General features: G+C 46.0%; 2 protein-coding genes across 2 annotated transcripts; one reads left to right on the forward strand and one right to left on the reverse strand.

Moving 5' to 3' along the window:
- The first annotated feature begins 273 nt into the window (after positions 1-273).
- LOC104371463 (uncharacterized) lies at positions 274-8568 on the forward strand. The gene is made up of 8 exons (XM_009991424.2): positions 274-418; positions 1329-1504; positions 1766-1828; positions 2442-2536; positions 3354-3619; positions 4224-6185; positions 7331-7457; positions 8344-8568. The coding sequence occupies exons 1-8, from the start codon at positions 274-276 to the stop codon at positions 8546-8548; spliced, it is 3039 nt and encodes a 1012-aa protein (XP_009989726.2). The 3' UTR covers positions 8549-8568.
- Positions 8569-10635: 2067 nt separating this feature from the next.
- IDH1 (isocitrate dehydrogenase (NADP(+)) 1) lies at positions 10636-25883 on the reverse strand. Its single transcript, XM_086615699.1, has 9 exons — positions 25823-25883; positions 22819-22946; positions 20874-21165; positions 18290-18395; positions 14748-14925; positions 14114-14265; positions 12888-13028; positions 11969-12131; positions 10636-11459 (listed from the first exon to the last, which is right to left on the reverse strand). The coding sequence occupies exons 2-9, from the start codon at positions 22938-22940 to the stop codon at positions 11366-11368; spliced, it is 1248 nt and encodes a 415-aa protein (XP_086471825.1). The 5' UTR covers positions 22941-22946; positions 25823-25883; the 3' UTR covers positions 10636-11365.
- Between the last annotated feature and the right edge of the window lie 813 nt (positions 25884-26696).

A 26696-nucleotide genomic window follows, 5' to 3' on the forward strand; every position in this document is an offset into this window, starting at 1 on the left:
TCCGCCCGTCAGGGCCCGCCGGCGTGAGGGAGGCGGTGGAGGGGCGGTAACGGCCCATGGCGGCCGTCGCGCCTGGGGGCAGCTTGGGGCGAGGTGTGGCGCAGCGCGGTGTGGCCGCGGCCTCGTTCCTCCCCGCGGGGTTCCGTGCCGCGGCGGGGCGGGAGGCGAGGCCGCGGGTGCGCTTCTCGGGGGGAGCGGAGGTCTCGGCCGGTAAGTGCTTGCCGAGGGGAAGTCGACGGGTGCTGACCCCGCTCGGTGTCACTCTCTCCAGCTATGGCATCTCGGGAGGCTTCCGAAACATCTTTCTTTAGCCTGAGTGATGTAAGAGAGCGGATGCGGGAGAAGAAGAAGAATGGTGCCTTGAGGACTGCAAAGTTGAACGCCTCAATTGCATCAAAAATCAAAACGAAAATCATTAGTAAGTGTATTTTGCCTTGCAGTGCGTGCAGAGGCTGGCAGCTATGTCAGCTTGTAACCGCGCCTTTGGCCGTGATGGTGGGCAGCAGTCTCTTACCCAGGGCTTGTATTTAACAGCTGGTTTTCTGTCCGTGGGTTTCTAGTGAATTCAGTAACCTGCAAATAAGTGCCACCTGAGGTGCCCAGAGGCGTCTGAAGTATCTGTGATTGGCAGGTTTAACGCAGAACCTTTGGAGCAGCGGTTGGGGGCATCGCAGGCTGCTCGGCGCTGTCTCACATGGCATTAGACAGCTGTGTCTGGGTAATTGAGTACTCAGGGTCCAAACAGCAAAAATAAGCGTGAAAGTATTTCAGTGTATATGCAATTCTGTGCAGAAGCTAGCCCAAGTGTGATTTGTTTTTATGAGGGAAATAATGCAATGATAGTGCATGAGATAATTTGAATTACCTTGAAAGAGTTGGATATTTCTGTTACTTTTATTTATTTGTTTCGAAATTGAGAAATGTGGATGTAAATCTGCTCAAAGGCTACTACTTTTTGGATGGAGATGAGGACTCAGAGCTATAGGTGACATGCTTCTGACTTTGATCAGATCTTTCTAAACTCAGCACCTGAACCACACCATCGTTCATTAGGAATTGAAGCAGTAGCTTGCTGATGATCCACTGAGGATGGAGAGGGTGTCTGTCTGAAGTATTGCAGGTTATTACGGAAAGTTTTTCCTGCTGTTCTCTGGAGACTTCTATTGCTGGAAGGAATCATACTGCTCACTTTGTGTAGAGGCTGTTAAGTTGTAGAGATCTGAGCCTGAGGGAGGCTATTCTGGGGAGAGGAAGAAGTATGGTGAGGGAAGAGTCATGAATGAGACCTTGGATGCTAATTCTGTGCGATACTTCTCTACCACTTACAGACAACTCCTCCACTATTAAAGTCTCCCTAAAGCACAACAATAAAGCACTGGCCCTGGCCCTCAATGCGGAGAAAGCCAACGCACAGCGGCTCAGCCATGAGAAGATCATCTTACAGAAGGAGGTGGAGCAGTGCCACTTTCAGAACGCTCTGCTGCGACACAAGCTCTCCTTCCTGGTATGGTACTAACAGCGTGGATGGCATGGGGAGGGGCGACAGGCAAGGTATGCAGCACTAGCATCCCAATCTTGGGAGGAGTGAGCTGTCACTGATTGTCCGTATTCTCTGCATATGAAAAATGTCACTGTTCATTTGCTTGCTCTTTCTTCCAAGCTGCTTTCTCCCCAGAACATGTCTTGCACTAGCTACCGGCATCCTTGTTGGAATAGATGTGTTGATTTAATGTCTGTATGGTTTGTCTTTATTACCTCAACATAGAATAACACCTTGAAGGAACTTGAAAACCTTGTGACTGCAGTTAAGATGGCTCGGCTCTCTGAGGTAAACCATGAGAAACGTGAGCACACTGCTTTGGAAGGGGGGCTGTGTTTGTCTCTGTCTTGTGCTTTGTGTTGCCTGCTTGCTTCAGTGTTTGATGCTTCAAGTGTTTTTCTTTCCTTGCTTGAATTGTGCTGGCTGCATCCTTGATTTTAGCGTGGTCTTAACGATTTCCAGGGTAGTGTCTTCTATAGGAAAGGCTACAGTTCTAAACTGCCTTCCTCTAAGTCATTGGCTGTATTGGCCGGTAGGGTCTTCTGCTATGACACGTTATGACTTCTTTTCAATTTCTTTTTTTAAGTGTTGCTGTGGCAACTTGGGATAGGAAATAGGACACTTTCCATATGTCCTGTCTCATGAGTGGGTGGGAAAATATTCCTGCTTCCTAGTCTGAGATTATCTGAACTAGTTTAACTTGATCATTAAGCCTGTGGAGACAGAATCTGACTCTGCTGCAAGTTATTCCATAATTTGTGCAATCTGAAATGGGAGAGGGTCACCAGCAGTATTTGACATACTTTTCAGGGTGAAACTGTGCTTCTGCTGTTTCTGTGCAGGAGGCTGCACAGGGGATTGCAATAGTTTTAAACCACCCTTCTATTTCTCTGCTTTCCAGTTCCATACAAGTTCTACATCCCTGTCCAATGGCCAGAAGACCAGCATGACTGAAGATAGCTGGGCCGATGATATTGCAGATGGTCAACTTGTGAGGTGGGCCTTAAAATGTCAGATATCAGCAAGGTTGTCCTGAATTTCTATATGCTAAACTTCCTCTTGTGTTTTTCGTGTGTGCCCAGCTGTCTGCTTTACATGAGATGTCTTCTCTAGACCACCACTGCTTAATGGTTTCCTATGCTCTATGTCTTTCTGCTGCCACTTCTTGTCTTTTTGTCTTAATGCCAAGTCTACGCATAAACTGCTCGTTCTCCCTCCTTTGTTTGAAAGTGCATTGCTTTTAGGTAGTTTTTCCTTTGTAGGTGGTGAGCACCTCAATATTTCCTTGAGGGAGTGAATGCCATAGCTGGCTGCTTTGATGTTTATTATATATAAATGCTTAATAGTCATTTGCTTGTATGATGTAAACTTGCATTCTGGAAAGAGGGTTGGAGCAAGATCTCTTAAAATATATTTGAAGTTCTGTTTCTCCTCTGTCTAGTCTCCCCTTTGAACCCAGGGGAGCCCTTGGAGTTGCCCACACACATACCTCCAAGCAGCCACATTAGTGTTCCACAGTGAGGTGAACCTGTGGTCAAAACCTGTGTGCTGAAAGGCCTTACTTCCTTGTTGCCTCAGTGTATTTTATTCCTGCTTCTGTGTCTGCAGCAGTGTGCTTTCCTTATGAGTTGTGCTTGCACAAAAATGAGAAGTGTGTCCTTGGCTGGGCAGTGTGTGTTCTTTGGCACTTGGAAACTTCAGAAATGTGTTTCAACAACTCTGGATGGAGGTGAAAGCTGTAGCTGTTCTACTGGATTCTGGGGCCTGTTGCAGGTACAGAACATGCTACATTGCTGTTATTCCTTCTCACCAGGGCTGCAGGGATGCCAATGAGGGTGCCTATTTCCAAGCTGTGTAATGCAGGACAGCAGGGTGGCAGTTCCATAGCAGTACAGACATCCTCACTAGATCTTCAGAGACCTTCTAATGAGCCCCTGGAAATTGTGCCTGTTGCTTCCAAAGATGCTTTGCCACCACAGTCTGCTGAGAAGCCTCAGTCTGACCAGGAAGAGAATGGGAAGAAGCCAACTAAAGCAATGGAAGCACAAGAGGGTTTTCTTGACTCTTGCATCTTTGGAGGTAGATTTGCATCTTCTGCTGTTCTTCTGGTGTGACTTTGCTTGTCTGTGTTGAGAAATGAATGAGTGCAGTGCTCCAGTTAGCTCCTAACCATTGCTCCAGCAGCTCCTAATTACTGTTAGGACTGCATGCTTCAGTGACACTGATATTGCTAGAATTATGTATATCCCAGAATGGGATGTCTTGATGGGGATGTTTGGCATGTGTGCAATAGCTCAAGGTCACTCATCAGGCTTTCTGAGTAATAGGCACTGAGCTTACATAAGGTTTTCAGAAATACCTGAAGGTGCAGAACCTGACTAGATGCACATCTTCTGTTCCCTGTGGATTTGCCATATAAATAATAACACTCATACAGATTGTGAGCATTCCTAAATGTTAGGGCTGGTTAACTGATCTTGCTTTGGGCTGCCTTTCTGTTCTGAGGGGAGCCAGCTGAGCAATTCTGTCAGTAAGTTTGGGGAGTCCCTGTAGAGACAAAATCATGCTTTTTCTATGCTCTGGATTTGTGACAGTGTATGGGGCATGGCTTTTAGTGGTATGGGGAAAGCTGGCATTTACCTGCATTTCTCAGTCTTAGGAATGAATTTTGTCTTTCCAGCAGATGCCTTGTGCGCCACTCAACAAAATTCCAACAATTTGCCAGCGCTCGCTTGGGAAGGTCATGCTCTTTCATATGAGGTTGATGAGATGGCAAAACGTTTCTTTGATCGTCTCTCACAAGGGCATGTTACTCAGAGGAGAAAGCGCTCCACCCTGTTTGCAACAAGCACTCCATCCTCTGGTGTGGATACCTTCCCGTGTGTCAGTTCCACTCAGGCAGCTCGGTGGAGTATCACAAAGGACAGCAGCAGCTCCAGCAATAGCAGCACACAGCCACAGCTGAAATCTCCCAGCTCCCTGGTTTCACCTACTCAAACCACTGTTATTCCTGACAGAAAATCTTTGGGTAAAGAGATTTTCTGTGATCTGCCACAGTCTAAAGAAACTGGGTGTGGTGTTGAAACAGACTCCAGCTATAGCCGAGTCCCTGAGTTTGTTCCTGTAAAGGTTAAAAGCAAAGGTAATTGTAAAACTGGTGAGAAAACAACTGTTAAAAAAGCAAGTACAGGAAGAAGAAAAACAAATGCTATGAAACGCAATGCAGAAAGTAGTCCTGATCTAACTCAAGATGAAGAGAGCGCTCAAAATGCAAAGAAGCTTCTTCAGCCAAAAGTTGCAACGTGTTCTAGTGAGTCTGAAGTTTCTGAGATGAGGCAGAAGGCTTGTGTGGGGTCTTTCAAGAGGAAGAATGGAGGCTGTGGTGTGGAGCAACATTCTTGCTCTCCTGATGAAGTCCGAGATCTCAGAAGAACATATGTAGTAAATCCACCACAGCTGCAGAGTCTTGGAAGTGGTGACTTACTGCAACAGCTTAAGAAGGAAGGTATCTTTGAGATGCAAAGTATGGAGAGCTTGTCAAAAAGCCCAGTCGGTGCCTTCTCAAGTCATGAAGTTCTCTCAGAGGATTCCAGTCTACAAAATTCACTTTTCTTGAGGAAAGAGACCTCAAGTGCCTGTGCTTTGCAAGAGGACTCAAGTGTGAGCACAAAGAGCATCAGACAGAAAACCAACAGAAAAACTAGAGTAATCAGGCAAAGAGATGACTCTGAGGAGAATCTGCCAAACAGTGTGAAAATACCAGAGGCCAAAGCTGAAGAACAGCCTAAAAGAAGCCGGACAAGTAGAAAGAAAACTGTCAGGAAGAGCAGTTGTAGTGATCAGAGAAATGAAGTTGATGTCTTTGGGCCATGTATAGATGTTCAAGGAGTAGCTAAGGAGAGCACAAAGTATTCACCAAGTAATCTTAAACGTAGCAGGAAAACTTACGTTGTCCATCCTTTGGATCTTGCAGGAAACTTCTGTTGTGCCCAGACAGAATTTGAAGGGGGTGAAATTGTACCTCCCAGGTCTGTTCCTGAGAGCAAAGCTAGCAAAATCCCCAGAGTTCAGAGGATGGTAGCTGCTCAGAGCAATAAAAACCAGACAGGCAGCCTTCAAGAAAAGGGGCAAGCTGAAATTGACAACAACATGAATGCTTTGAAAAAAGAGACTTATCCCAAACCAAAGCCTCAAAGGAAGAGGAACACTTCTAGTCCTCCAGAGACTGATTCCCTGGCCAGACAAAGTGATGGTGCTAATGCATCCATTGGAAGTTCAGCAGAACTTGCATCCAAGCAAACTGCCCTGACAGGGAAGTTTTCCTGCATTACAGATCTGCTGTCTGAGCCATATGCCTTCCTGAAGGAACAGATAGCTGAAATATCACTTACAAATAATCTTATGGATCTTTCATACAGTCTTGGATCTGCCTCTGTGACCTGTTCTGCAGCTTCGCCTGTCAGCTCCAGGCTTATGGATGTACCAGTTTCCAAGAGCTCAAGTACTGAGGGCAACAGAATGTCAGAGAAATCCTCTGATTGGCCAGGAAGTTCCGTGATATCGAAAGAAAAGACTGCAGAGGAAATACCTGGGAAAAGAAATCAGGTTGCTTCAAGTTCTCAGAGCTCACCTTCACAGGAACCTGGTAGGTGGTAGGCTGGGGAGGGGACCTGTGTTTGGAGACAAGTGCCAAAAATCCATGCAGCAAGTGCTTATATTTTTCTTCTCCTCTTTTTCTCAGAGTTAAAAGATCAGTGTCCAATACCCTATTTATGCTTCCGCTTGTGAGGCCAGTCGTTTCTGTGTTCTAGTTTGAATTTCTGGTCCCTTGTTCACATGTGGATAATTGGGAAAAGACTAGGACTGCGTGCTGCGAATAGTGTTTTACTGCTTGTGTTGTCTGCAGGGCATACCTGTCAATTTAGAAAATCAGTTACTCAGGCAGTTGAAAAGTGTAATTTGATGCTGACCGTGCCTACTAGAGTCAGCATTATTGGGGCATGGAATATGAAGAAGATGGCATCATTTGGTCCAGAATGGTTAGTGCTGCAAGGATTCAGACTTTATACCTCTAGGTGAAGATACTCAATGGAAATTCATCAGGAGCTACCTAAATTCTCTTGATTGTTATTTTGGTTTATTTTTTAAAAGGAATTGGAGGGTATCCCGTGGCTGGTAATACCATAATTAAGCTGAGTCTTTTTGGGAGCTTCCTGTTGCTAGATACTTTGTTGTTTTGTGGGTTTTTTCCTTCCTGTAGCTGTTGACAAACAGGCTTGTTAACAGCAAGAGTGGGCAGTACTTTGTAGAGAGGGAGGAAGTTTGTTCTCCAGCCCTCCCTCTCTTGGCTGACTTCACTTTGTGAGCTACAGTAAACACTGGCAGAGTCTCATGTCTTGCTGGAAGTCTTGCAGGTTGTTTGGGTGCCATAAGCTTGCTTTCTCCTTCAGGCTGTAAGCTCCTGGGCATTAGAACTATCAACTATCACTTTTGTATCATTTTTATACTACATCAGGGCCCGATGATACTAGCAGTATTAGCAACCTGTATTTTTTTCAGTGAGAAACCTAATTTGATCCACAAGCTGACTTTTGAGGAGCAGGTCTGGGACTTTTGGACAAAAATGGTCTCCTGAGTTTAGAGGGAACATGATTGGGTTCAAGATTGTGCAGTGTTCAGAGAAACCTGGTAACGCAGCTCTTCTCTGTTTGGCAGCTGTATTTCTTAGGATATCTGGAAATGACTTGGAAACACTTTGATCAACTCTTGTGTGATTGTCTCCCTTTCCAGAGATCAAGCCACTACAGGACTTGACCAATGCCAGGACACTGCCTTCCTCTGGCTTGGAAGAAGTGTTGGAGCGCTCATCCAGGCGGAGACGAGGCCCGGCCTGCTATGCAGAGCCAAAACTCAACAGGTTGGTCTTTAAACTATTCTGTCCCATGATCGTTCCCATGCTCCAAGCCCTGCTCTGCTCTAATGTGCTCGCTCTGCAGGGCTGGACTTTCTATCGCTTTAAGTTCCTCTTGCCCCTTGTGTTTCTGTGACCCTCCTCTTCTACCACAGTACGGTTAAGCCAAAATTCTGCTTTAGTACAGGTGCAGGCTTCTGGTAGCAAGCTACTAAAGATGTAATTTTCCTCACTGAAACGAGCACATCTCTTAGCAGACTGCATGTGTGGTACTCCAGTGCTAATGAGGGATTAGCATGAGGATAAAAAACAGGCTAAATAAAGACAGCTAAGCGGAAGCCCTAATTTCACTTGCTGCTATTCTGTGGTATCTAAAGTTTTATACAACAGCTAAGTAATACTTCCATTTGAATTGGGTTTCAGTGAAGGAAATGCTAGGTTTGGAGGAGAGTTCTTCCCTGTAAGCAGGCTGTATCTACATTCACTTTTGCTGGCAGATACGAGTACCTCAACAAGTAGACACATCTTTTCCCTAAGAAACTGTAGTTTCAGTACATGCAATAGCTACTGTACAGAACCATTTAACTCCTGAAATGATGACTTTCTTTGTTACGCTGCTGGGTAAGGCTATGTGTGTGTGTTGTTTTCTTTTTTTTTTTTTCCCCCTGAAAAAGTGTCACAGTTTGAACTTTCTGTGAGAAGTTGTTTATACTGGGTCAGAAGGTACTATGTCCTGGTACAGCTGTTCCTGGACTGGACAAGGAACAAACTGTACCACTCAGTCATCTTATAGTGGAAGTATTTCAGTAAAATCAGAAACTTTACAGACTGAAATAATACATGAATTCAAGAAATACATTGATGGTTCAATCTAACCCTTTTGGTTCTGCAGGAAGCTGAGGCAGGGTGACCCATTTACAAAGATGGAGTTCTTTTACTCCCCTTTCTACAAAACCAAAAAGAAGAAAACTGCCAAAGCCAAGGAAAAGACCAAGATGATCAAAGAAGCAAAAGAACAGCTTCAAGGAGGATGTCCCAGTGCCAAGGCAGGCAAGCTAATAACAATAGGAAGAGAGATGGAGCCAGAAGTAAATTAGTGGTTGAACAGGCAGTCCCCAAGCTCCTAGGGGCTCGTACGTCTTTGCTAGAATATCTCTAATGTTTTGCATAGCTTATTTTATTTTAATTTTAAAAGTATAAATAAAATCTTCTATGGGGACAGTATAAAAGCTTTGTGACACTTATTCCCTGCTCTCCTCCACTCCACCTTTAAACGCTGGGGTGCTTTAAATGCTGGCACCACAGACAGCTAGCTGGCTCTGCCAGTTCTCCCCCGGCCCTACATAAGCCTGGGGAGAGTACACCTTGGAGGACTGATCTTGCAGCATTGCAGATACCCTTTCAGCGGCCCTTGTGGGTATGAAAGGGTTGCAGCAGCCCAGGCTTTGACAGCAAGCAAGAGAGGCATGCTGGCATACTGCCTAGGGTTACCTCCTGTGAAAGCAGCTTCTGTACAGGTAAAGCAGTCCACTAGGAAGTTACATTTACATGACTACTGAAGCCTTGGACAGCCCTAGAAGTCAGAGCTCTCTGCTCCTCTGGAAGGGAGCCATGTCAGATAAGTGATATATCCCCTCTCACTGTATTTGCATAACTATGGAGTTGAAAACAGCCTTCCACCAGGCCTGAGCATGCAATACCTGGGAGACAGATGCACACATCTGACTACATCAGTGTCAGCACTAAAGGTAAGCTAGGCTATACTTTGATGACAACTTTTGCTGGAGTCTACTGATGGGAGTGTTGGTGCAAAGGGCTATTACTGGTGCTGGGAGCTACAAGGGCCCTGCCCAAGAAAGAGCTCTGTGAAGTGGCTGGCATACTGTGAAGCAGACTAATTGTGTTTCATGCAATCCTGTGCTCTTTTCCACTGTGGGCTGAGTGCCTACTGGCCTCCAGCTCTTGTTTTGTTGTTTGTTTTTTTTTTTAGGGTCTACTGGTGTCTAACTTTGAAGGTGTTACTAAAAGTTTTGAGAGAGTGGTGGGGAAAAGAAGTGATAGTATTAGTAGTAAAGGGGAAGGGAGTGTGCCTTCTTAGAAGCAGGAAAAATGTTTCCTCTTTCTCCACAGCAGAGCAAGGAGAGGGATGCACTGTTCTTATGACCACACTTACTGCTTCATCTCCCAACATAGACAAGTGTACCTTTCTCTCCTCAGCACTTCAGCAACATCCATCAGTTCATGAGGATAGAGTGGGTCTTGCTGTAGTCTGCAGCGTACTTCAGAAGATGGAAACTTTGTTAGTACAGAGGGAAAATAGTGTCATCTACAGTCAGGTAAATGCTACTACATTGCTTAAACTTAAGCTATCCTTTAAGTCATTAAAACAAACAAACAAGAAATACAAGATTTAAAAATGTGCCTCTATTTATTTGTTCAGTTTCCTGAAAGGTACTAAGCTTTCTTTGGTACTTTAACTCCAGAAGCCAGGTAGGAGCTAGTAAATAACAGGAGATTTCTTAGAGGTGCTGTTGCAGTAGACCTGACTGACTGTGGTACAGTAATTTGAACTACTGATGTCAGAAACCAGGCAGGAACACAGACCTCCAGATGTTCTTGATGATTGTTTGTATTGCTTCTATGGGTCAGCAATGGGACTTTCTCCAGTGTACTTCTTACATGCTTTCTGTCAATAACAGAATATCAGACTACTGTGTTCATTCATACTGAAGGCACAGTGACAGCTCCCTTTCAAACACATGCTCATCCCACAACAAATGTTAATACTAGCTAATCTAGTCTAACATTGCATTTCTATCCTAAGTGACACTGACAGCTAGTCAGCTAAAGGGTGAGAATTTGTCTCGTGTATAACCAGTTTCTGACCTTTGTTGAGTGGTGATACATCAGTTTGAGTTTGTATTAGTCTCAAAATAAAATTTTGGTGGAAGTGGTACCTTTAAGTTTAGTTCTCGTGCATTACCTGATGCTTACCACCACACTTGCCATGGGACAGAACAAATTAAAAGTCTACTCTAAAAAGGGAGAGATTATTTTGTGTTTATATCACGTTCCAACAGTCTGTCCCAGCATGTAATGGACTGTGCTGAAAGGTACTGGAGTGAGTCTCTGAGGCAGAATTTCCCCATATCTGCTAATCACACAAAGGAATGAGAGACACAAAGAATGTTAGTTGGCTTTTATTTTAGTCTGAACTAAAATATTCTGTAAAAAAACCCAAACACAAAATCATGGATGGAATAGTTTTCACAGTCATAATCTAACTTCCTGTATCACAACAGGAAGGGAGGAAAGTTTTTTGCACCTTTATGAATTGTGCAGCAGGGGGAAGAGCTAACAGTTCCTATGCTTCACATCCAGTCAGGAGGAGTATAACTAAATGCATGGCCTGCATTTAGACACTGCAGCGTGGCTCTATTAGGCTTTTAGCCTATAGCACTTGTTTCCAGCATTTACTAAGTGCTGCTTCCGAAATGCTACAGTCCTGACTGTAGCAATGGGACCAAATCCCTTAGTGTCAGGATACTATGCTCTGGTTGGCACTAAAAGATAAATTAAGAAGGGGGCTGCAGTAGAGCTGGCATAGCCCTGTGGGCTCACTTGTACTCAGTGGACAGTACTGGAGAGAAGAGGATGGCTCTGATTTCTAAGGTCTGTTGGACAGTAAGTAAGTGCTTGAATACTATCACATTCAGCTGCTTAGCTGAAGTAAGGCCTAGCCCAGCAGCTGAAGGGGTTTAAGAAAACATGGTCTTTTAAACATTTAAAAAAGTGTACATGTTCATTTTTTTTCTAGTACTTGAAATGTTACACAACAGAGTGTGATACAGTGCCACTTACACTGGTGTAAGTGGGCAATGTTTCATTAGTGGAGCTTCAGTAGAACTCGTGCCTTAAAGTTTGGGCAGAGAGGCCAGCTTCCCCTTCAAGTTTTCAGCAAGCTTGTCCATGAACTCAAAGGTGCTCAGGTAGTCGGAGCGTGTGACACTGAGGGTGGGAAAGAAAACAAGACAGGCATTAGTTGTAAAGCCACTCAAAGCGGGGGAAGATTGTTCAAAGAACTCCAAATCTTGCCCAAAACCCAGAGAGGTATCTCCTGCTCATCAGGCTGATGGTCTTTTTTGCCAAAAGACTCCACAGAAAGGAGGGAGCCAGGTGATGTTTTGCAGTGAAGTAGCTCCCCATCCTAATAAATGGACAGCGCAGGATTTGGCCAGTTTAGCCAGCCTGTCATAAGAGAAGTCTTTGCAGTTCCTTCTTTATTTTTTTCCCCCATGCATTTGGTACAACAGCAGGGACAGAGCAACCTAGACAAACTACTTGTAGCAGGGGGTGTCTCACGTTGTTTGTACAGCACTGGGCATGGATGAGCCTTGTTCTGTGACCAGATTCTAGCAGTTCTTCACCATACTAAAATAACTTTCCAGAAAATGCTGTTCAGAAACATCAAGTAAAACAGCCTCCTCCAAGCACAGCTGATTACTTCGTACACTTACTTAGGCAGGCCTTTGATACAGGCAGCAAGGTCCTTTGTCATGAAGCCAGATTCAATGGTCTCGATGCAGACTTCTTCCAGGGCAGTTGCAAAGTTCTTGAGGCTAGTGTTGTTGTCCAGCTTAGCTCTGTGAGCTAGTCCTCTTGTCCATGCAAAGATGGAGGCTGAGAGAAAACACTAGATTACTCTGTCCTTGTAGAACTCCCTGGACATTGTTCTAAACTGTCATGTGGAACAGTAATAATTTTTTAATAGTAATAAAACTGAAACCAGAAAAAAAGTAGAAAATCTGGTGTGGGAAAGAGAACACTTCATCTAGGCATCTGCATTTTGTGCAGCTCTAAATAAAACACTAGGAACTACTTGCTGCCTCCAGCGATCTCTTTGTGCATGCTGTTTTAACTTACTTTGTTTCTGCTCCAGTTGGAAAGAGTGACTGGTGGTAGGACTCTGGTTATAAAGAAAGCTGTCCTTATGATAGAAGGGTACAGTCTTCTCCCTGGTACTACATTACATTCTGGTCCCTATGCAATTGTAGAGGATTCTTTCCCTCATGTCCCATTCTAGGTGCACTTACACTTTAAGTATGTATGTGGTTTGGAGGGTGGCTGGGCCTTTTGGAGCATCAGGAAGGGGAGTAAAACAAAAAAAAAACAACCTAAACTTTAAGGCTGTTGTGGCTACAAACCCATTGTTTGCTGAAGAGTGAGAGAATGTCTCAAAGGCTAGATTAGGTCTAGCTTATTGCTTTCACTCACTCCATTCCAGCCTGTCTGCTCCAGGCTGCAGCTTTCTCCATGGAAGAAAAATGCATTATAACTATCAGTTTTCCCACTCTGCAGAAAGGATGCAGATGTTCTTACTCCAAATCTGTTCTTTCATGTGTAGAGACCACCAAAGGGCAGTGAAAAGCAGCTCACCAATGGGGTTAGTGGAGGTTTCTTGGCCTTTCTGGTGCATGCGGTAGTGACGAGTAACTGTGCCATGAGCAGCTTCTGCTTCAACAGTCTTGCCATCAGGGCAGATCAGCACACTGGTCATCATCCCCAGAGAGCCATAGCCTACAGAATACACAAAGTTCAGTGTCTCCATTGGACAGCCCCCTTAAATTCCCCTTAATCTTCCCATCCCCCTACATCCTCCCAGCCTTGATGTGAGTATTCCTGAACAGCAGTGCTGCTGGTGCTGCAACTAACTGGCTAGTCCTAACATGTCAAAATAACAGCTTGTCTGAACAGAAAGTGCTGCTGAACCATGAGATAGAGATATGCAGACATTCTGCACTATTTCAAGAAAATCAGTGTTCTCACCTGTCTTGCTGGACAGATTTTTACTGAAAAGGTGCAGTATGAGAACAAAGAATCTTGAATAAGCAGTGTTGGGCTGCCAATTGCTATCTTCCCCACAGGGTGACAGGAAACAAACCTACTTCACTATCAAGAGCATCTGGTCTAGTGAAAGGAACCATGAGCTGGCAAAACTGGACATTCGCATCACTTCTAACCCTGTAGATTTCAGAGACCTGTGTCTTTGAAAGCTTCTTTTTTCAGTAGTCCAACACCCATCCTTTTTCTGGGGGAGACAGTTTACTGGCATTACTTTAGAAAGAGCATACTACCTAAAGCCACACATCCTGTCCTGTGGATTTCTGCATCCATATTTGTTTTGGCACCAGGCAGTTTGTTTACACAGGATTTTGATCAAGCACTACTACTCTGTAAAGTTAAACATATCAATCTCTCTTTACACATGACAGGTAGCTTTAGGTCCTGAAGGTTTTCTTACTTACCTGTAGAGCACCTGCCAGCATGCTCACCACCATACAGCTTAACTCAAGCTGTCAGTGACAGAAGCCCAGCTGCCTGGATACCTTTCTTTAGAATGGAAAGCCTATCAGTTATTATGTTGGCAAGAACTTCCATCCAGTAAAGAAGTGCAACCACACAGTCTGCATCCAATGGATTTTCTTGTAAAAGTGAAATCAGAAATTCTTTGCCTGCCTGATATCTCCATGACTGGTCGCAGGTTTGAAACGTAAGTTCTAAGACCCAACATCACCTCCTGGGTCATTACATAAGATATGACACAAGATGATAAAAGACTGCTACTGAGCCTACTTCAGTGTAGCACAGGAAACAACTCATACCTTGTGCAACAGAGTCAGACTGCACATCCCCATCATAGTTCTTGCAGGCCCAGACAAAGCCTCCTTCAGATTTCAGGGCCTGAGCAACCATGTCATCAATGAGCCTGTGCTCATACCAGATCTTTTTGGCTTCAAACTGGGACTTGTATTCTCTGGAAAAAAAAAAACCCAACCAAAACCAGAACACCTTGACATACAGATAAAAGCAGGGATTGCACAATTTGTGCAAGTAATTGTGCATATTTAAGGTGCATAGAGATAAGATTAAAAAAAAACAACAAAAAACAACACAAAACCCACAAACAACTTAAAAGGAAATTTGCATCCCCTTTACTCTTTTTTCCCCTTGCTTCCTTTGTTAGGCCACAGGAAGTGTGCTTCAGGGTCACAGAGGAGCCCATAGAGAATCTGTGACTCTGTTAAGAGGCATGAACACCACAGCCGCATTTAGTGGACCTTTAAATATTGCGTCCTGCACGACAAGGGAGTCTGCACCAGGAAAGGCACATAACCCCCCCAAAATGCTTCTGAGTGTCTGAAAATGCTGAATTACCTGTAGCAGCTCACAAGGCTGGAGATGTTCCTGCTGCAGACTTATGCACTGCAGTAGGAAATACACAACTATCCTAGTTACCTGTCATAGATCTCCTGGAAGATGTCTTTAAAGCGGCCATCATATCTCTTCAGGATGGTGTTCTTGGTGCTCATGTAGAGGGGCCAGCCTTTAGACAGTGCCATTTGGAAGGAACTGTGGGCAAAATCCTTGATAGATTGGTCAAGATTGTACATTCCCATGGCTACACCACCACAGCCTGTTAGTGGAGGAGGAACAGATAGGAATCAACTGGATTCAGTTTTGGTTAAGGATTTGACAGTCCCTCCCCCATAGTATACTCTGGCAGGCAGGCTGATGTTATCCCCAGGTGTCTTGATACAGCTCTCAATGTAACACTGGTTCTTTCAGGAGAATATTCACTTTGCACTGTCAGCTCAAAGCTCCAGCAGTCCTGTGATGCATGGACAGGAAGGTGGTTTTGTTTTACCGCTAGGTACATCTTCATACTGTGATCTAATATCCCTAAGAAGTTTTATCCTGATCGAGCCTAAGCAGCAAAACTGTGACAGGAGTGAGCATGCTTGAACTCCTACTAGCCAGATAAATAACACAGAATATTTTCCTATCAAAGCAGCAGGCAGTAGTTTGGAGCAGGAGTCTCAGTTAAAGCTAGATGTGGGTTTCATAGAATGGCATAGGCTGGAAGGGACCTTAGAGATCATCTAATCCAACCTCCCTGTCATGGGCAGGGACGCCTCTCAACTAGACCAGGCTACTCAAGGCTCTGTCCAACCTGGCCTTGAACACCTCCAGGGAGGGGTCATCCACAACTTCTCTGGGCAATTTACTCCAAAGTCTTACCACCCTCGTACTGAAGAATTTCTTCTTAAGATCTAATTTAAATCTGTTCTCCTTCAACTTAAACCCATTTCCCCTTGTCCTATCAGTGGACACTCTTGTAAAAAGTCCCTCCCCAGCCTTGCTGTAGGTTCCCTTCAGGTATTGGAAGGCAGCTATTAGGTCCCCCTGAAGTCTTCTCTTTTCAAGGCTGAACGACCCCAGCTCCCACAACCTGTCCTTGTAGCAGAGGTGCTCCAGCCCTTGGATCATCTTAGTGGCCCTCCTCTGAACACGTTCCAACAAATCTATGTCTCTCTTATGGTGGGAACACCAGAACTGGACGCAGTATTCGAGGTGGGGTCTCACAAGAGCAGAGTAAAGGGGGAGAATCACCTCTCTTGACCTGCTGACCATGCTTCTCTTGATACATCCCAGGATGCGGTTGGCCTTCTGGGCCGCATGAGCGCACTGCTGGCTCATGTTGAGCTTCTCATCTATAAACATCCCCAAATCCTTCTCTCCAGGGCTACTCTCAACCCACTCTGTGCCCAGTTTGTATTTGTGCCTAGGACTGGCTCGACCCAGGTGAAGGACCTTGCATTTTGACTTGTTGAAGCTCATGCAGTTAAAATAGTTAAGATGGGTTTGCTCCCATCTTAAGTGCCTTGTACCTTCAGGCTTTGACTGCACTGCAGAACTGGCTCCAGCAGTCAGAGGCTGCTTTGCCTAGCTCAGGTAAACAAGTCCCCACATGCTTTCCTGCATCTTTTCAGCACATGTGTTTGGCTTACCCTGCAGCTTTGTTTCACCTGCTCAGGCTCACTTCCAGCAAGTTGTGGGAAGAACATGCCAGTCATCTGGTTGCAAAGGAAAGTCCTGAGAAGGCTCTGAGGAACTAGCAACACTCACATGACTTAGATTGTGTAATACAGGTGTGTTAGCAGCCTGAATGAAAGTGCCCACACACCTGGGGGAAAGCAGCTTTCAGATCAGGGGAAGGGCTCATTGTGGTGAAAGTGATATCTAGGGCTTCATGAAAAAGTTTTGTCATCTTCAGTGCACAGCTCTTTGTTTCTCTAGTGAAAAGTAGATACTTAATTTTAAGCACCTCACTACCACCACCTCTCTAGTTTGTTGTACAGTGTCTTCATCAGTGGTCTCTGCTCTGGAAACATCCAGATTTTTTATTTATTTTTTAAAATACCCTCCCCTAATATCCATTTGTCCCCACCTCCAGATGGTTGTTACTACATGGACATGCATGCAGAATGAAGAGGGGAAGCCAAAGAGGTTTATCTGCTTGCCAAGAGAGCAAGGTCATTTAAAGTTGATATTGGCAGGGAATGAAATTCCTCTTATTACCAGAAAAACACACATTGTCCCCCTGCCTCCCTTAGTGAGTCAAGGATAGAACAAGGTCTGATTAGAACTGTGTCCTCTGGAGCCATAATTTCATAGTTGCTGGATGACCACTATTAAGTTTTATTGTTGCAATCATATAATCCTACTGTGTACTAAAATCTCTTGATTCAGTGTCAAGGTTGAATATATTAGTATAGCAATAAGACAAGCTTCCCTTATGCATTGTGGAGATAGGCTGGCACAACAGTTATCTGTGGGGATGAGAGTTCTCCCAGAGCAACAGCAGTAATCTGCCATCTTTGCACTCCCTTGCTTTCTGCTCACTGACGCAATGCAGGGCAGTGAATCAGATTGGCAGCTGGAACTGCCAGATATCTCCAGTACAGCCTCACCAGTCACCTATCAAATGAAAACAGATTAGGACTGGCAGTGAAGCAGGTGAACTCCAGGTGAAAGGCTGTGCAACAAGAGATAGTAGAGATTTAGGCTCCTGTGAGCAAGAATGCCAGGGAAATCAAGTATTACAAAAGAGGGTCATATGACAGTCTTGATACGGGTTTGCCAAGCCAACAGCGTACAAACTAGGATTCTGTGGTTTACATGGATGCATCAGGTCTTTGTAGCTAGAAACAAAACATTGCACATTCACACACATAGGTCACCATAAGGCTACAAATCCTGAACCCTTTGATCACTGATAGGCAAGAGAAATTACTTATGTGATGTTTTTCTGAATCCTGCCCCTAGAGAAACACCCTGGGTTCTATCAATGTGTGTGCAATCATTTTCGCACAACAAAGCCCTGCAATGTCAGGACACCTCCTTCTGAGCCTAGCAGTGTCTACAACCAGCAGAGCAATATTGCTGGGAGAGACACCAATACCTTTTGGGACTGCATCTGTTAAAACAGTTAGAGCCCACACAGTCAGGAGCATCCTTGTCAAATCCCCTTTCCACCTTCCAAAGTAAGTGTCAGTTTTCATTTCTATTGAAAAAAAAGACTGCTGAATAAGAAGGGTACAGACTTCAAAGGTATATAGTGCCCAGTAAAACTAACTAAAACCAGAAAGAATTATACCTGAATTGTTCTCAAATATATCTCCCCTTAGGTCAAGTCCTGTTTAGACAACAAATTTCCCTCTGATCAGAGCAAAAAAACATACATGCCACTACCAGAGCTGTCATAAAAGGAGCATGACAGGTGGCCAGTCTAGGAAGATTACGTGTTTGATATGCAACTTCAATCCCAGGAAGATTTCACGTAACTTTCAGTACTTCCATATAGACAAAGAAGGCCCAGACCTTCTCCACCACTACCTCAAAGTCATATTTTACCATCAAACAGATCTGACTGATACTTCAAGATTGAATTAAATGAAAAATATCAGTTTTAATCACAGCTTAGAGATAATACCTACTTTCAAAGTTATGGAGAAGATATGTGACTGGTTTGCCTCCATCTTCCGGAGTATAGGTCATCTCTACTTTTCCAGGCCCAGGTACCACAAAATCAGTTGCTCTGTACTGTTCAAAAAGAAAATTGCCATGATGATTTTATCTATCAGGAGAACCAAACCATAAAAGACAACCCACATTTGGGAGGGCAGAGTGCAGAAAAGCATAAACAGTTGTATAAAAAAACCCACTGAACAGGACGTTTACTCACCTATGTTGTTATTGGATTTGTCCTGGTTTCAGGTGGGACAGAGTTAGTAGTTCTTTTTAGCAGCTGGAAGAGCTCTGTGTTTTGGTTTTAGTCTGGGACTCGTTATGAGAACAATACTGATGGCACACTGATGTTTTTAGTTGGCACTGACATCTCAAAGACTTTTCAGCTTCTCATGTTTTGCCAGTGTACAGGTGCACAACAGGCTGAGGGGGGGAGCCTACCTGGGACAAAGGGCCCACAGCTCTCCTTATGATTTGAATTTAGATTTAAGATTGAGGACTAAATTGGCCAATGAAGTATTCCATATCATGCAATGTCATGGCCAGTATAAAGATGAGGGTGAAGTGGAAAAACAGGCCTTTGCTTTTCTGGGGGCTCTCACACTTGGACTCTTGAAGTGCTGTTTCTCTCTTGCTCTCTTTTTGGGCCTCTTACTCATCTGGGATTGCGGTGGTGGGACATACCTGTTTCAGGATCATTAACTGGGATGGGATAGGCATTGGTCACTGGATGGTGAGCAATTATACTGTGCATCATTTACTTGTATATATCTTACTATCATTATACATATATCTATTCATATATTATTATTAGCAGTATTAAATTGTTCTCATCTCAACCCACGAATCTCCTTCCCTTTTCCCCTTAAATTCTCTTCCCCATTCCCTGGGGGTAGAGGAAAATAAGTGGCAGTGTGGCATTTACTTGCAGGCTGGGCTAAACCACAACAGATTATTTTACTAGAAAGTAGAAAGACAAGTAGTCAACAGTCTGCCTGTTTCAGAAGAGATTTTCCTCTTTAAGGGAAAAAGCTTACAGATTCTTGGGCACCATCAATTGGCAGAGTTATATATTTTTGTAGATGCACTGAAGTTTTAAAGTGCAAAGTATCCAAAGTGTTGTGTGGTCTGTGAGCAGAAAGGCTCCTCTCTCCGACTCAAAAAAAGCCATTCATATCACAACTACTGATCTCACGAATAAGAGGGAATCATACAGCACCTTAACAAATGCTGTTTCTATCCATCATGTGACATTTGAAAGGCCAGTCCGTAGTAAGGCTTCTTTGAATTCTGTAAATGGGTACACATTTTGTTCCTCTGAGCTACACAGACTCAGAAGAATAGCCAACATGTACTTCAAGTTTTATAATGGTGTCTCATCTTCCCAACTGTCCTGAACAGTACTATTTAAGGTTACATTTCCTTGAAATTCTTCATCATCCTTTTTCATGTAGTTTCCCTTCTATTGAGCAAATTGGTTCCCCGAGCTGTTCTGAAGTTACAGAAGTGTCTTGCTCAGATGTCCTCTACATGTTCTTACATTACTCCCTTCACTTTAATCTGATACTCTGGCAGGGTTTCAATCCTCTCCCTTAATCCATTGTTTCCTATTATTATTTTGACCCTCTCAATTACACAGTACTGTTAAGGATGTTGAACCTCATTCTTTTCTAATGTCAGGGGTCTGCAATTATCTTCCTCTTGGAAATTTATTATTTTACCTTCCCACCTCAGCTAATCTTATTACTTGCCCTCGGTTTGTGGGTTTACCCATCTATTTAAGCACTTGGCTCTTCTGGAAGATTTTTCTTTTGTCATGTTTGGCTGCTTTACAGCACATCATTACCTATGGAGAACAGTATGGTTGATTCTTGTCCTCTGGGCTGCCCAAAGGCCACTACACTGAATGCCATGCTGGGGTTTTCTGTAACCTTGTACTACTTCTGCCAGCAGAGCTCCGATAAAGGATGTTTCCCTACTTCGGCACCACAGCCTGATGTGCCCAGTCTGAATACCAACTCTGCAGGAGTGCTGTGCAAGTAAGTTTAAGCAGCAGATCACAGTTTAAAAAGAAGCAAAACAAAAAACACACCCACGCACAGAAGGCAACTTTGCCCACTTCTAAAAATCACTCTCTCAGATCGATGTTTATTGTGAGCAACGTGTCACCAAAAAGTCCTTCTAAGAAGCAAGAAGATGGGCAGTGTGAAGGGTATTTTCTGCAGACATTGCTATGTAGGGAGGAGGGTTCTGCAGAGGTGAAGAAAAATAACTTGGAGGAGTTATACCCTGTGTTTAGGTACAGACCTACCTAATCCAAGCGCAGACCCCTGAATGCTGTTCATACAGCTACACTAAGGAAGAGAGGCATGAACCTGGGTCTCCCTGGTTTTACCAGGTCCTGTAGAAACAAGAGCGCTAGCAGTACCCACTCCCATGTGGAGTACACGGGATAAAGCAGCAGCACAAGGATGTCTAAGTCTTTGTAGCTCTATACCAGTCAGGACTAAGCCTGTTCAGATCAGAAGAGAGGTAAGCACTGAGGTGACTCACTTGATCCCCATAAGCATGACGGCCAATGACAATAGGTTTCACCCATCCAGACACCAGTCGAGGAATGTTCTTGCAGATAATAGCCTCCCTGAAGACAGTGCCACCTAGGATGTTTCTAATTGTCCCATTGGGAGACTTCCACATCTGCTTCAACTTGAACTCCTCCACTCTTTTCTCATCAGGAGTGATGGTTGCACACTTTATGCCAACGTTGTATTTCTTTATGGCTTCAGCAGCTTCCACAGTTACTTTATCATTTGTAGCATCACGATGCTCAATGCCCAAGTCATAGCTGTAACAAACCCACAAAGATGGTCAGAACTGCCCAGGATATTTGTTTGTGTCCAACAGGAAAGAAACCAGACCCCATATGTGTCTGTGAGTGTATTTCCAGCACTCTGACATAACTGAAGTTATCCCTCTTCCAGTGCAAATACTGCTGGAGTGGAAGAAAACATAGGCTCATATTCTGATACTCCTGCTGCTGGTAGGATGGAGAAAGGATAGCTTCAGTTTACGACTGAGGCTCTCTGCCAGCATGAAACACAGCCAGTATCTCCTCTGCCTTCCCTTCTGGGCTTCCTGGCAATAGAGGCTTTCAGTCTGAGATTCTAATGGTATGGTGCAGCGCAATCCCCAGACGAGTATGGGCCTTTATTTCAAACCTTTTGTGCTGAGGTTCTGGCTTCCTTCATATACTGAGCATATGAAGCTACACTAGGCTTCAAATCAAAAACTGCTTTGGCAATGGACCCACAATCCCGCTCTGGCCACAAAACTGCCAATATTCCCCTCAAGCAGTCAGAGGAAGCACGTTTCCCACACTCACAATTTTGTTAGCTTTTGGAGAACAACGGGTGCCCAGCGTGGGACAGCCCTGAAGCAGAGCCAGTTGTACATGAATCTCGCCATTGTGCTGCCTCAGCCAGGGGTCTGCTTTCCTTCCTCCCACTCCTCTTTGAAAGGGAGGTTCTCCAGACTGTGTGCACATATTATGCTGCTGGGTTCCTGTTTGCTTAGTTCTCAACACCAGCAAGCAGAAAGCCTGATGTAGGTGGCATACAAATGTCTCCAGAAGCAGTGGAAGAGGTCAGACTGGTGGGTTTAGTAACGGCAGATACGACTGAAGGCCTCCGTCCATGCGGCTAGGATCAATGCAGCTGGATGCTTCTCTGATAATTATAGCTCAGTGGCTAGAAATGGAAGAGATTATTTGTTCTGCTTGACCAGACACTGTGGATAGCATGTCCCTTTTGCCATACCAGCTGCTAGTATTTGTTTTTTCCAGAAGGAAGTGCAGGAGAACAGCCTAGGCTGGGGAATAATTGCAACAGTTATCTCACACTGCCAGCAGCAGAGCTCAAGCTTACAGACATCAGGGCACAATCTCTGCCCTTTAACCACCCTTTTGCCCTCTGGGTAGATCTTCAAACTGAGATAGCAAGAAAACATAAACCTGCTCAGAGTCCACAGATGCTACGTTTCAAGTCAGAGAGTGGCTGAATCACCCCACATTTCTAATTCTTTAGGCTGCAGGAAGCCATGCAGCCTGCCCAGGTGCTGGAAAGTCAAGACAGTTGATAAAAACTGCAGACCATGTCTGAGAGAGACCTTAGAGGCACAGTACAGGAAAAAAAGCTAACTCGCAAGTAAGTGTTCCCTGCATACTGCTGTGAGGAACTCCAGAGGGGCTGCAAACAGATTTTAACAAAATACCTTCACCATAAGCCCGCGTTTTCCAGAGCATTCAGTGAGGCTGCCCCTTAGGTAAGCTAACCAAGGGAGTCTGCTGGGAGCTTTACCAGTATAAAAAGGGCTAGTTAGCCTCTCTGCAGTAGTGCAGGAGGAGCTATAAGGCTCTCAGTGCTGAATGAAACATGATCAGTGCCTAACCACACATGTAAATTGCACTGCAAAGCGGCTGTGTCTCACAAAAAGCCATTACCTGTGCAAATCCAGATCTACATAAGGAAAAATCAGCTTTTCTTTAATCAGTTCCCAGATGACCCGTGTCATTTCATCTCCTTGCATCTCCACAACAGAGCCTCCATGGATTTTTTTAGACATCTTGAGCTGCAACAGAAAAGAAACCCCGACCTAAGTTAAAGCCTGCCAACACACATCACCAATACATGTATCCTGCATTTTTACAAAACAACTATAAGAGAGCTGCTAATGTAGCATATAGGATCTCTCCTAAAAGTCTTGAAAAGAACCACATGCTAAAAGAACAGCTAGATTTATGCTAATTAGTATTTTAATTAAAGCCCCAGGTCCTAGGGAGATCTATCCGAGGATAAAAAAAAGGTTAATATCAGAGATTTAAGGCTGTGTGTTCTAAGGGCATGAGTTTTAATTATGGTTGTACAAAAGAATATGAAAGCATGGCCAAACCCTTCCCTCAAACTCCACAGAAATAGGTAAGTACTGTTTATTTTTAGATTTCATGAGTTCTGGTCCAGTTGTCTGTTTCTCCCCCTTTTTCTGAAAAATAGGGGTTAATGGACATTATTTTAATGACAGCTCATATTGCTGCCACTATTAAGATTAATACATTGTCAGCTTCTTTATTAGCTTCCTTCCCCAGGAAAGAAGGAAACATGTACAGAAATCCAAGGGCCACATCAAGAGTACTTTCTCCTGGCAAGCTTTATTTCTGCTGTTAAAATAAACACTGGACAGATTTGTTTTCTGTATGGAACACAGGTTTCCCCAAGATACTTGTTCACAAAGCCTCAAAAAATAAACCTGAACTCTGCCCTTCTACTTGCACTTTGTTCCTTGCCAAAACCCAATCCCACCAGCCCCTGAACTGCTCTAACACAGCACCCTGCTTTCTAACAACCACAGTTTCTTGCTTCTCAGCTCTGGTTATGCAAGAGCTATGACTTGGCAAGTTCCTCCTCCCAAGACAGCCCCGTTCTTGTATGCAGCTGTTAGGATACTACAGTGAGGCACCAAGCCCTTGTGCCTGAGGTTGCAGCCTCACAGATACCAAAGTTTATGAATGGCTTTACCCAGATGGAGGGGTCCTACTGTACAAAGAGTCTGTTCACCTCGAAGTCACTCAGAGGTGCGAGGCTTGCAGTGCAAGGGCCTCAGGTTACAAACATGTGGAGAGACTGCTCCCTGGCTCTTTTTTTTTTTTCCTCCTTTTTTTACTTAAACTGACTTGTGTTGCATTTCCAAAATCCAATCCATTAAACATTTTTTAGTGAAGAGAAGAGAATTTCTAAGCTATGTTCTAGCTACTGCATCAAGCTTTTCTAAAAAAAAAAAGATAATTTTGCAGAGGAAAAAAAGTAAAATGAGCTTGTGAGTTACTATTTACTATGAGCACAAAAACTTGAAAAATTAAGTAGCTTGAGGCACTCTTATCCCAAAGAAAGATAACATCTTGGCTTATATTAGGCCTCTCTAGTCCCCATAGAAAACTATCTTCCTATGACCACCGTCTGCCTGAACTCTGTTTATTTATGCAAGTATTTTGGGCCCAATTTTTAATTGTGACTATCTAAATAAGGACTGTATCACACTCCCATGGCCTAGGCACAGGATTACTACTCAGGAGACTTCAGTTTTGCTTTTGGCACTTACGCAGTCTGAGAAACAGTCTGATTCATGTAAGCCAAAATGTACACAGACACCCACACACCATAGCTTGTTTTCTGGTTTGGTCCCTACTTAAATAAGACAAATCAGACTACATCAGTCATAGCAGTAAGTTTTGCAAAGCTGGCTTCAGTCCTGCACAGTGCTGCTGTCACAAGGGGAACACAAAGGTACATGAGATGCACCTGCACTGAGATACATCTCCACTGATACATAGTAACAGCTTCTTAAACAACTCGGACAGCATCCTTCATGTTTATCTGATCATGGCTGCCATACTTTTCCCCTCCTCAAACACCGATGTCCCCAGTTTCTCTATGTACAGGGGCAGTACTGCATATCATCCCTCTTCGTGCACCAGAGTCAATGTGCCAAGAGGCTCCTCTAGAAAGCACGCATTCCCTAGAGTTCAACTCTTCGTGTCACTCTTCCCCTTTGATTTTATACTCTCCAGAACTGCCAAAAGTCAGCGAGGTCTTCCTTCCACAGCAACCCTTCTTTAAATACACTTAACCCAGGCATTTCACCAAGGCAGCTTAGAAGAAACCTTGTGAATTTCCAAATACTCCTTGGTCCTCGAGAAGGACTCGGGGCCTACGGTCAATAATTAACTATTGCAACAAGTCCTTAATTCAGGTTTGTTGAAGATCTCTTCAGATGCGGCAGGCTCCCAGGGAGAGCCGTGCAGATCGCTGTCACTACCCGAGATCGTGCCCCGCACTCGTGTTCCACCTGCACTGCCCTGCCCTGCCCTGCCCTCCCCCCCCCCCCCCCCCCCCACGACGAGGCGATGCAGGATAGCGCTTCTGGCACAGGGAGCACTTCCCCACCAGGCCACGGGCTGCAGCCGGTGCCACAACCGAGGCTGAAATCCGGGCACTGGCACCACCCGAGCAAGGCGCTGCCGGGCGGGCCCGCACGGCGGCGGCCGGGCCGCTCCCCGCTGCTCAAGCGGGCGGCCCCCGGACACGCGAGGGGCCCCGAGCGCTGCTGGCGCTCGGTGACACCGCCGCCTCTTACGAGGTATCTGGATGGCGAGGGGGAAAGCCCTGCCCCGGGCCGGGGAGGCCGAACCCGGGGCGCAAGCGCCCCTCAGCACCCGGGGCGTCTTAGCGATACCTGCGGCGGGAGGGGGCGCCGGGCGGGCGGCCTGCCACGGAGCTCCCACCCCCAGCCGCCGGAAAAAAAATCCCTCAGAACACAAACCCACCCTCTCGGGGCCCCTCTGCAGGGCGGGGGACACCTTGCCCAGAAGGGGAAGGACAAAGGACGCGGCCCCCGCACCGCGGCCCCACTCCGCCCCGCCCGCGGGGCCCTGGGACGCTGAACTCCGTTACCTGCGGGCTGCACCGGGCCGGCTCTCACGACGCTACGGAACTCAGCTGTGCGAGGGGCCTTTTATCGGGCCGCACCCCCGCCACCGCCCGGCCCCGGCCCCGGCCCCGGCCCCGGCCCCGCCTCCGCGGCGCCCCGCGCCGGCCCCGCCCGGCCCCTCCTCCCGGCGGTGCGGCTGGGGCGGCCCGCCCCGGGGAGCGGCTGCTCGGCCCTGACCCGCGGGGGCGTGAGTCCGCCGGCGCCGTGACCCTCCGGCTGGCCCGCGGCGCTCCCCGCCCCGCCGGGTCCGCCCGGAGTTGCGCGCTGATGCCTCCTCGTGAGGAAACCGCGGCAGCACGTACCGCGCCGCGGGCGTTCCGCCGGGCCAGGTCCGCCCGCCGAGCCGCGCCTTTTGCGCGCTCTCCCGAGACAGCCGCAGTAAGTGGCCTGGGTCGCCACAGGGAAGCTGATGGCGCTGGCGGGCGCCGAGGCCTGGGCGCCGGGGGGGCTCGGCTGTGCCCGGGCTGCTGGAGCGTATGTACCCCACACACTGCCGCGGGCGCCCGGCGGAACCGCGCCGCAGTCCAGCCTAGGAGTGCGCGTACACACGGGCGGGCACGGACACGTTCGCTGGAGTGGAGGCGGCCATGTCGGCACTACAGCCCGCCAAATAGCGGGGCTGCCCGTCCCCAGGGGCAGGGGAAGGCGCCCCGCTGGGGCTGAGGCGACGCGGGGTGTCGGAACTGGAGAGGAGTCCCCAGGGAAGCACTCCCGGCTCCCTCCGCTGCCAGTCCGGCGGCGGTTCCGTTGTGGCAGCCTGGAACTGCCGCGCCCGGGAGGGGCCTCCTCGGAGAAGGGCCGCGGGGCGGAGGCGGAGCGCAGCGGCAGCGGCCCCGC

Source organism: Tauraco erythrolophus, chromosome 8, assembly GCF_009769465.1.
Source record: "Tauraco erythrolophus isolate bTauEry1 chromosome 8, bTauEry1.pri, whole genome shotgun sequence".
In the NCBI taxonomy this organism is placed as follows: Eukaryota; Metazoa; Chordata; class Aves; order Musophagiformes; family Musophagidae; genus Tauraco; species Tauraco erythrolophus.

What these genes read in the sequence shown, in the direction of transcription:
- IDH1 (XM_086615699.1), bottom strand. Translation starts at nt 22,940, where the DNA reads ATGTCTAAAAAAATCCATGGAGGCTCTGTTGTGGAGATGCAAGGAGAT. An exon ending in GTCTGACTCTGTTGCACAAG is followed by an intron (nt 13,029 to 14,113) that starts GTATGAGTTGTT and finishes TGTATTCTGTAG; the next exon opens with GCTATGGCTCTCTGGGGATG. An exon ending in AACCTCCACTAACCCCATTG is followed by an intron (nt 12,132 to 12,887) that starts GTGAGCTGCTTT and finishes GTTTTCTCTCAG; the next exon opens with CCTCCATCTTTGCATGGACA.
- LOC104371463 (XM_009991424.2), top strand. Translation starts at nt 274, where the DNA reads ATGGCATCTCGGGAGGCTTCCGAAACATCTTTCTTTAGCCTGAGTGAT. An exon ending in AATCAAAACGAAAATCATTA is followed by an intron (nt 419 to 1,328) that starts GTAAGTGTATTT and finishes TACCACTTACAG; the next exon opens with ACAACTCCTCCACTATTAAA. An exon ending in CTCACCTTCACAGGAACCTG is followed by an intron (nt 6,186 to 7,330) that starts GTAGGTGGTAGG and finishes CTCCCTTTCCAG; the next exon opens with AGATCAAGCCACTACAGGAC.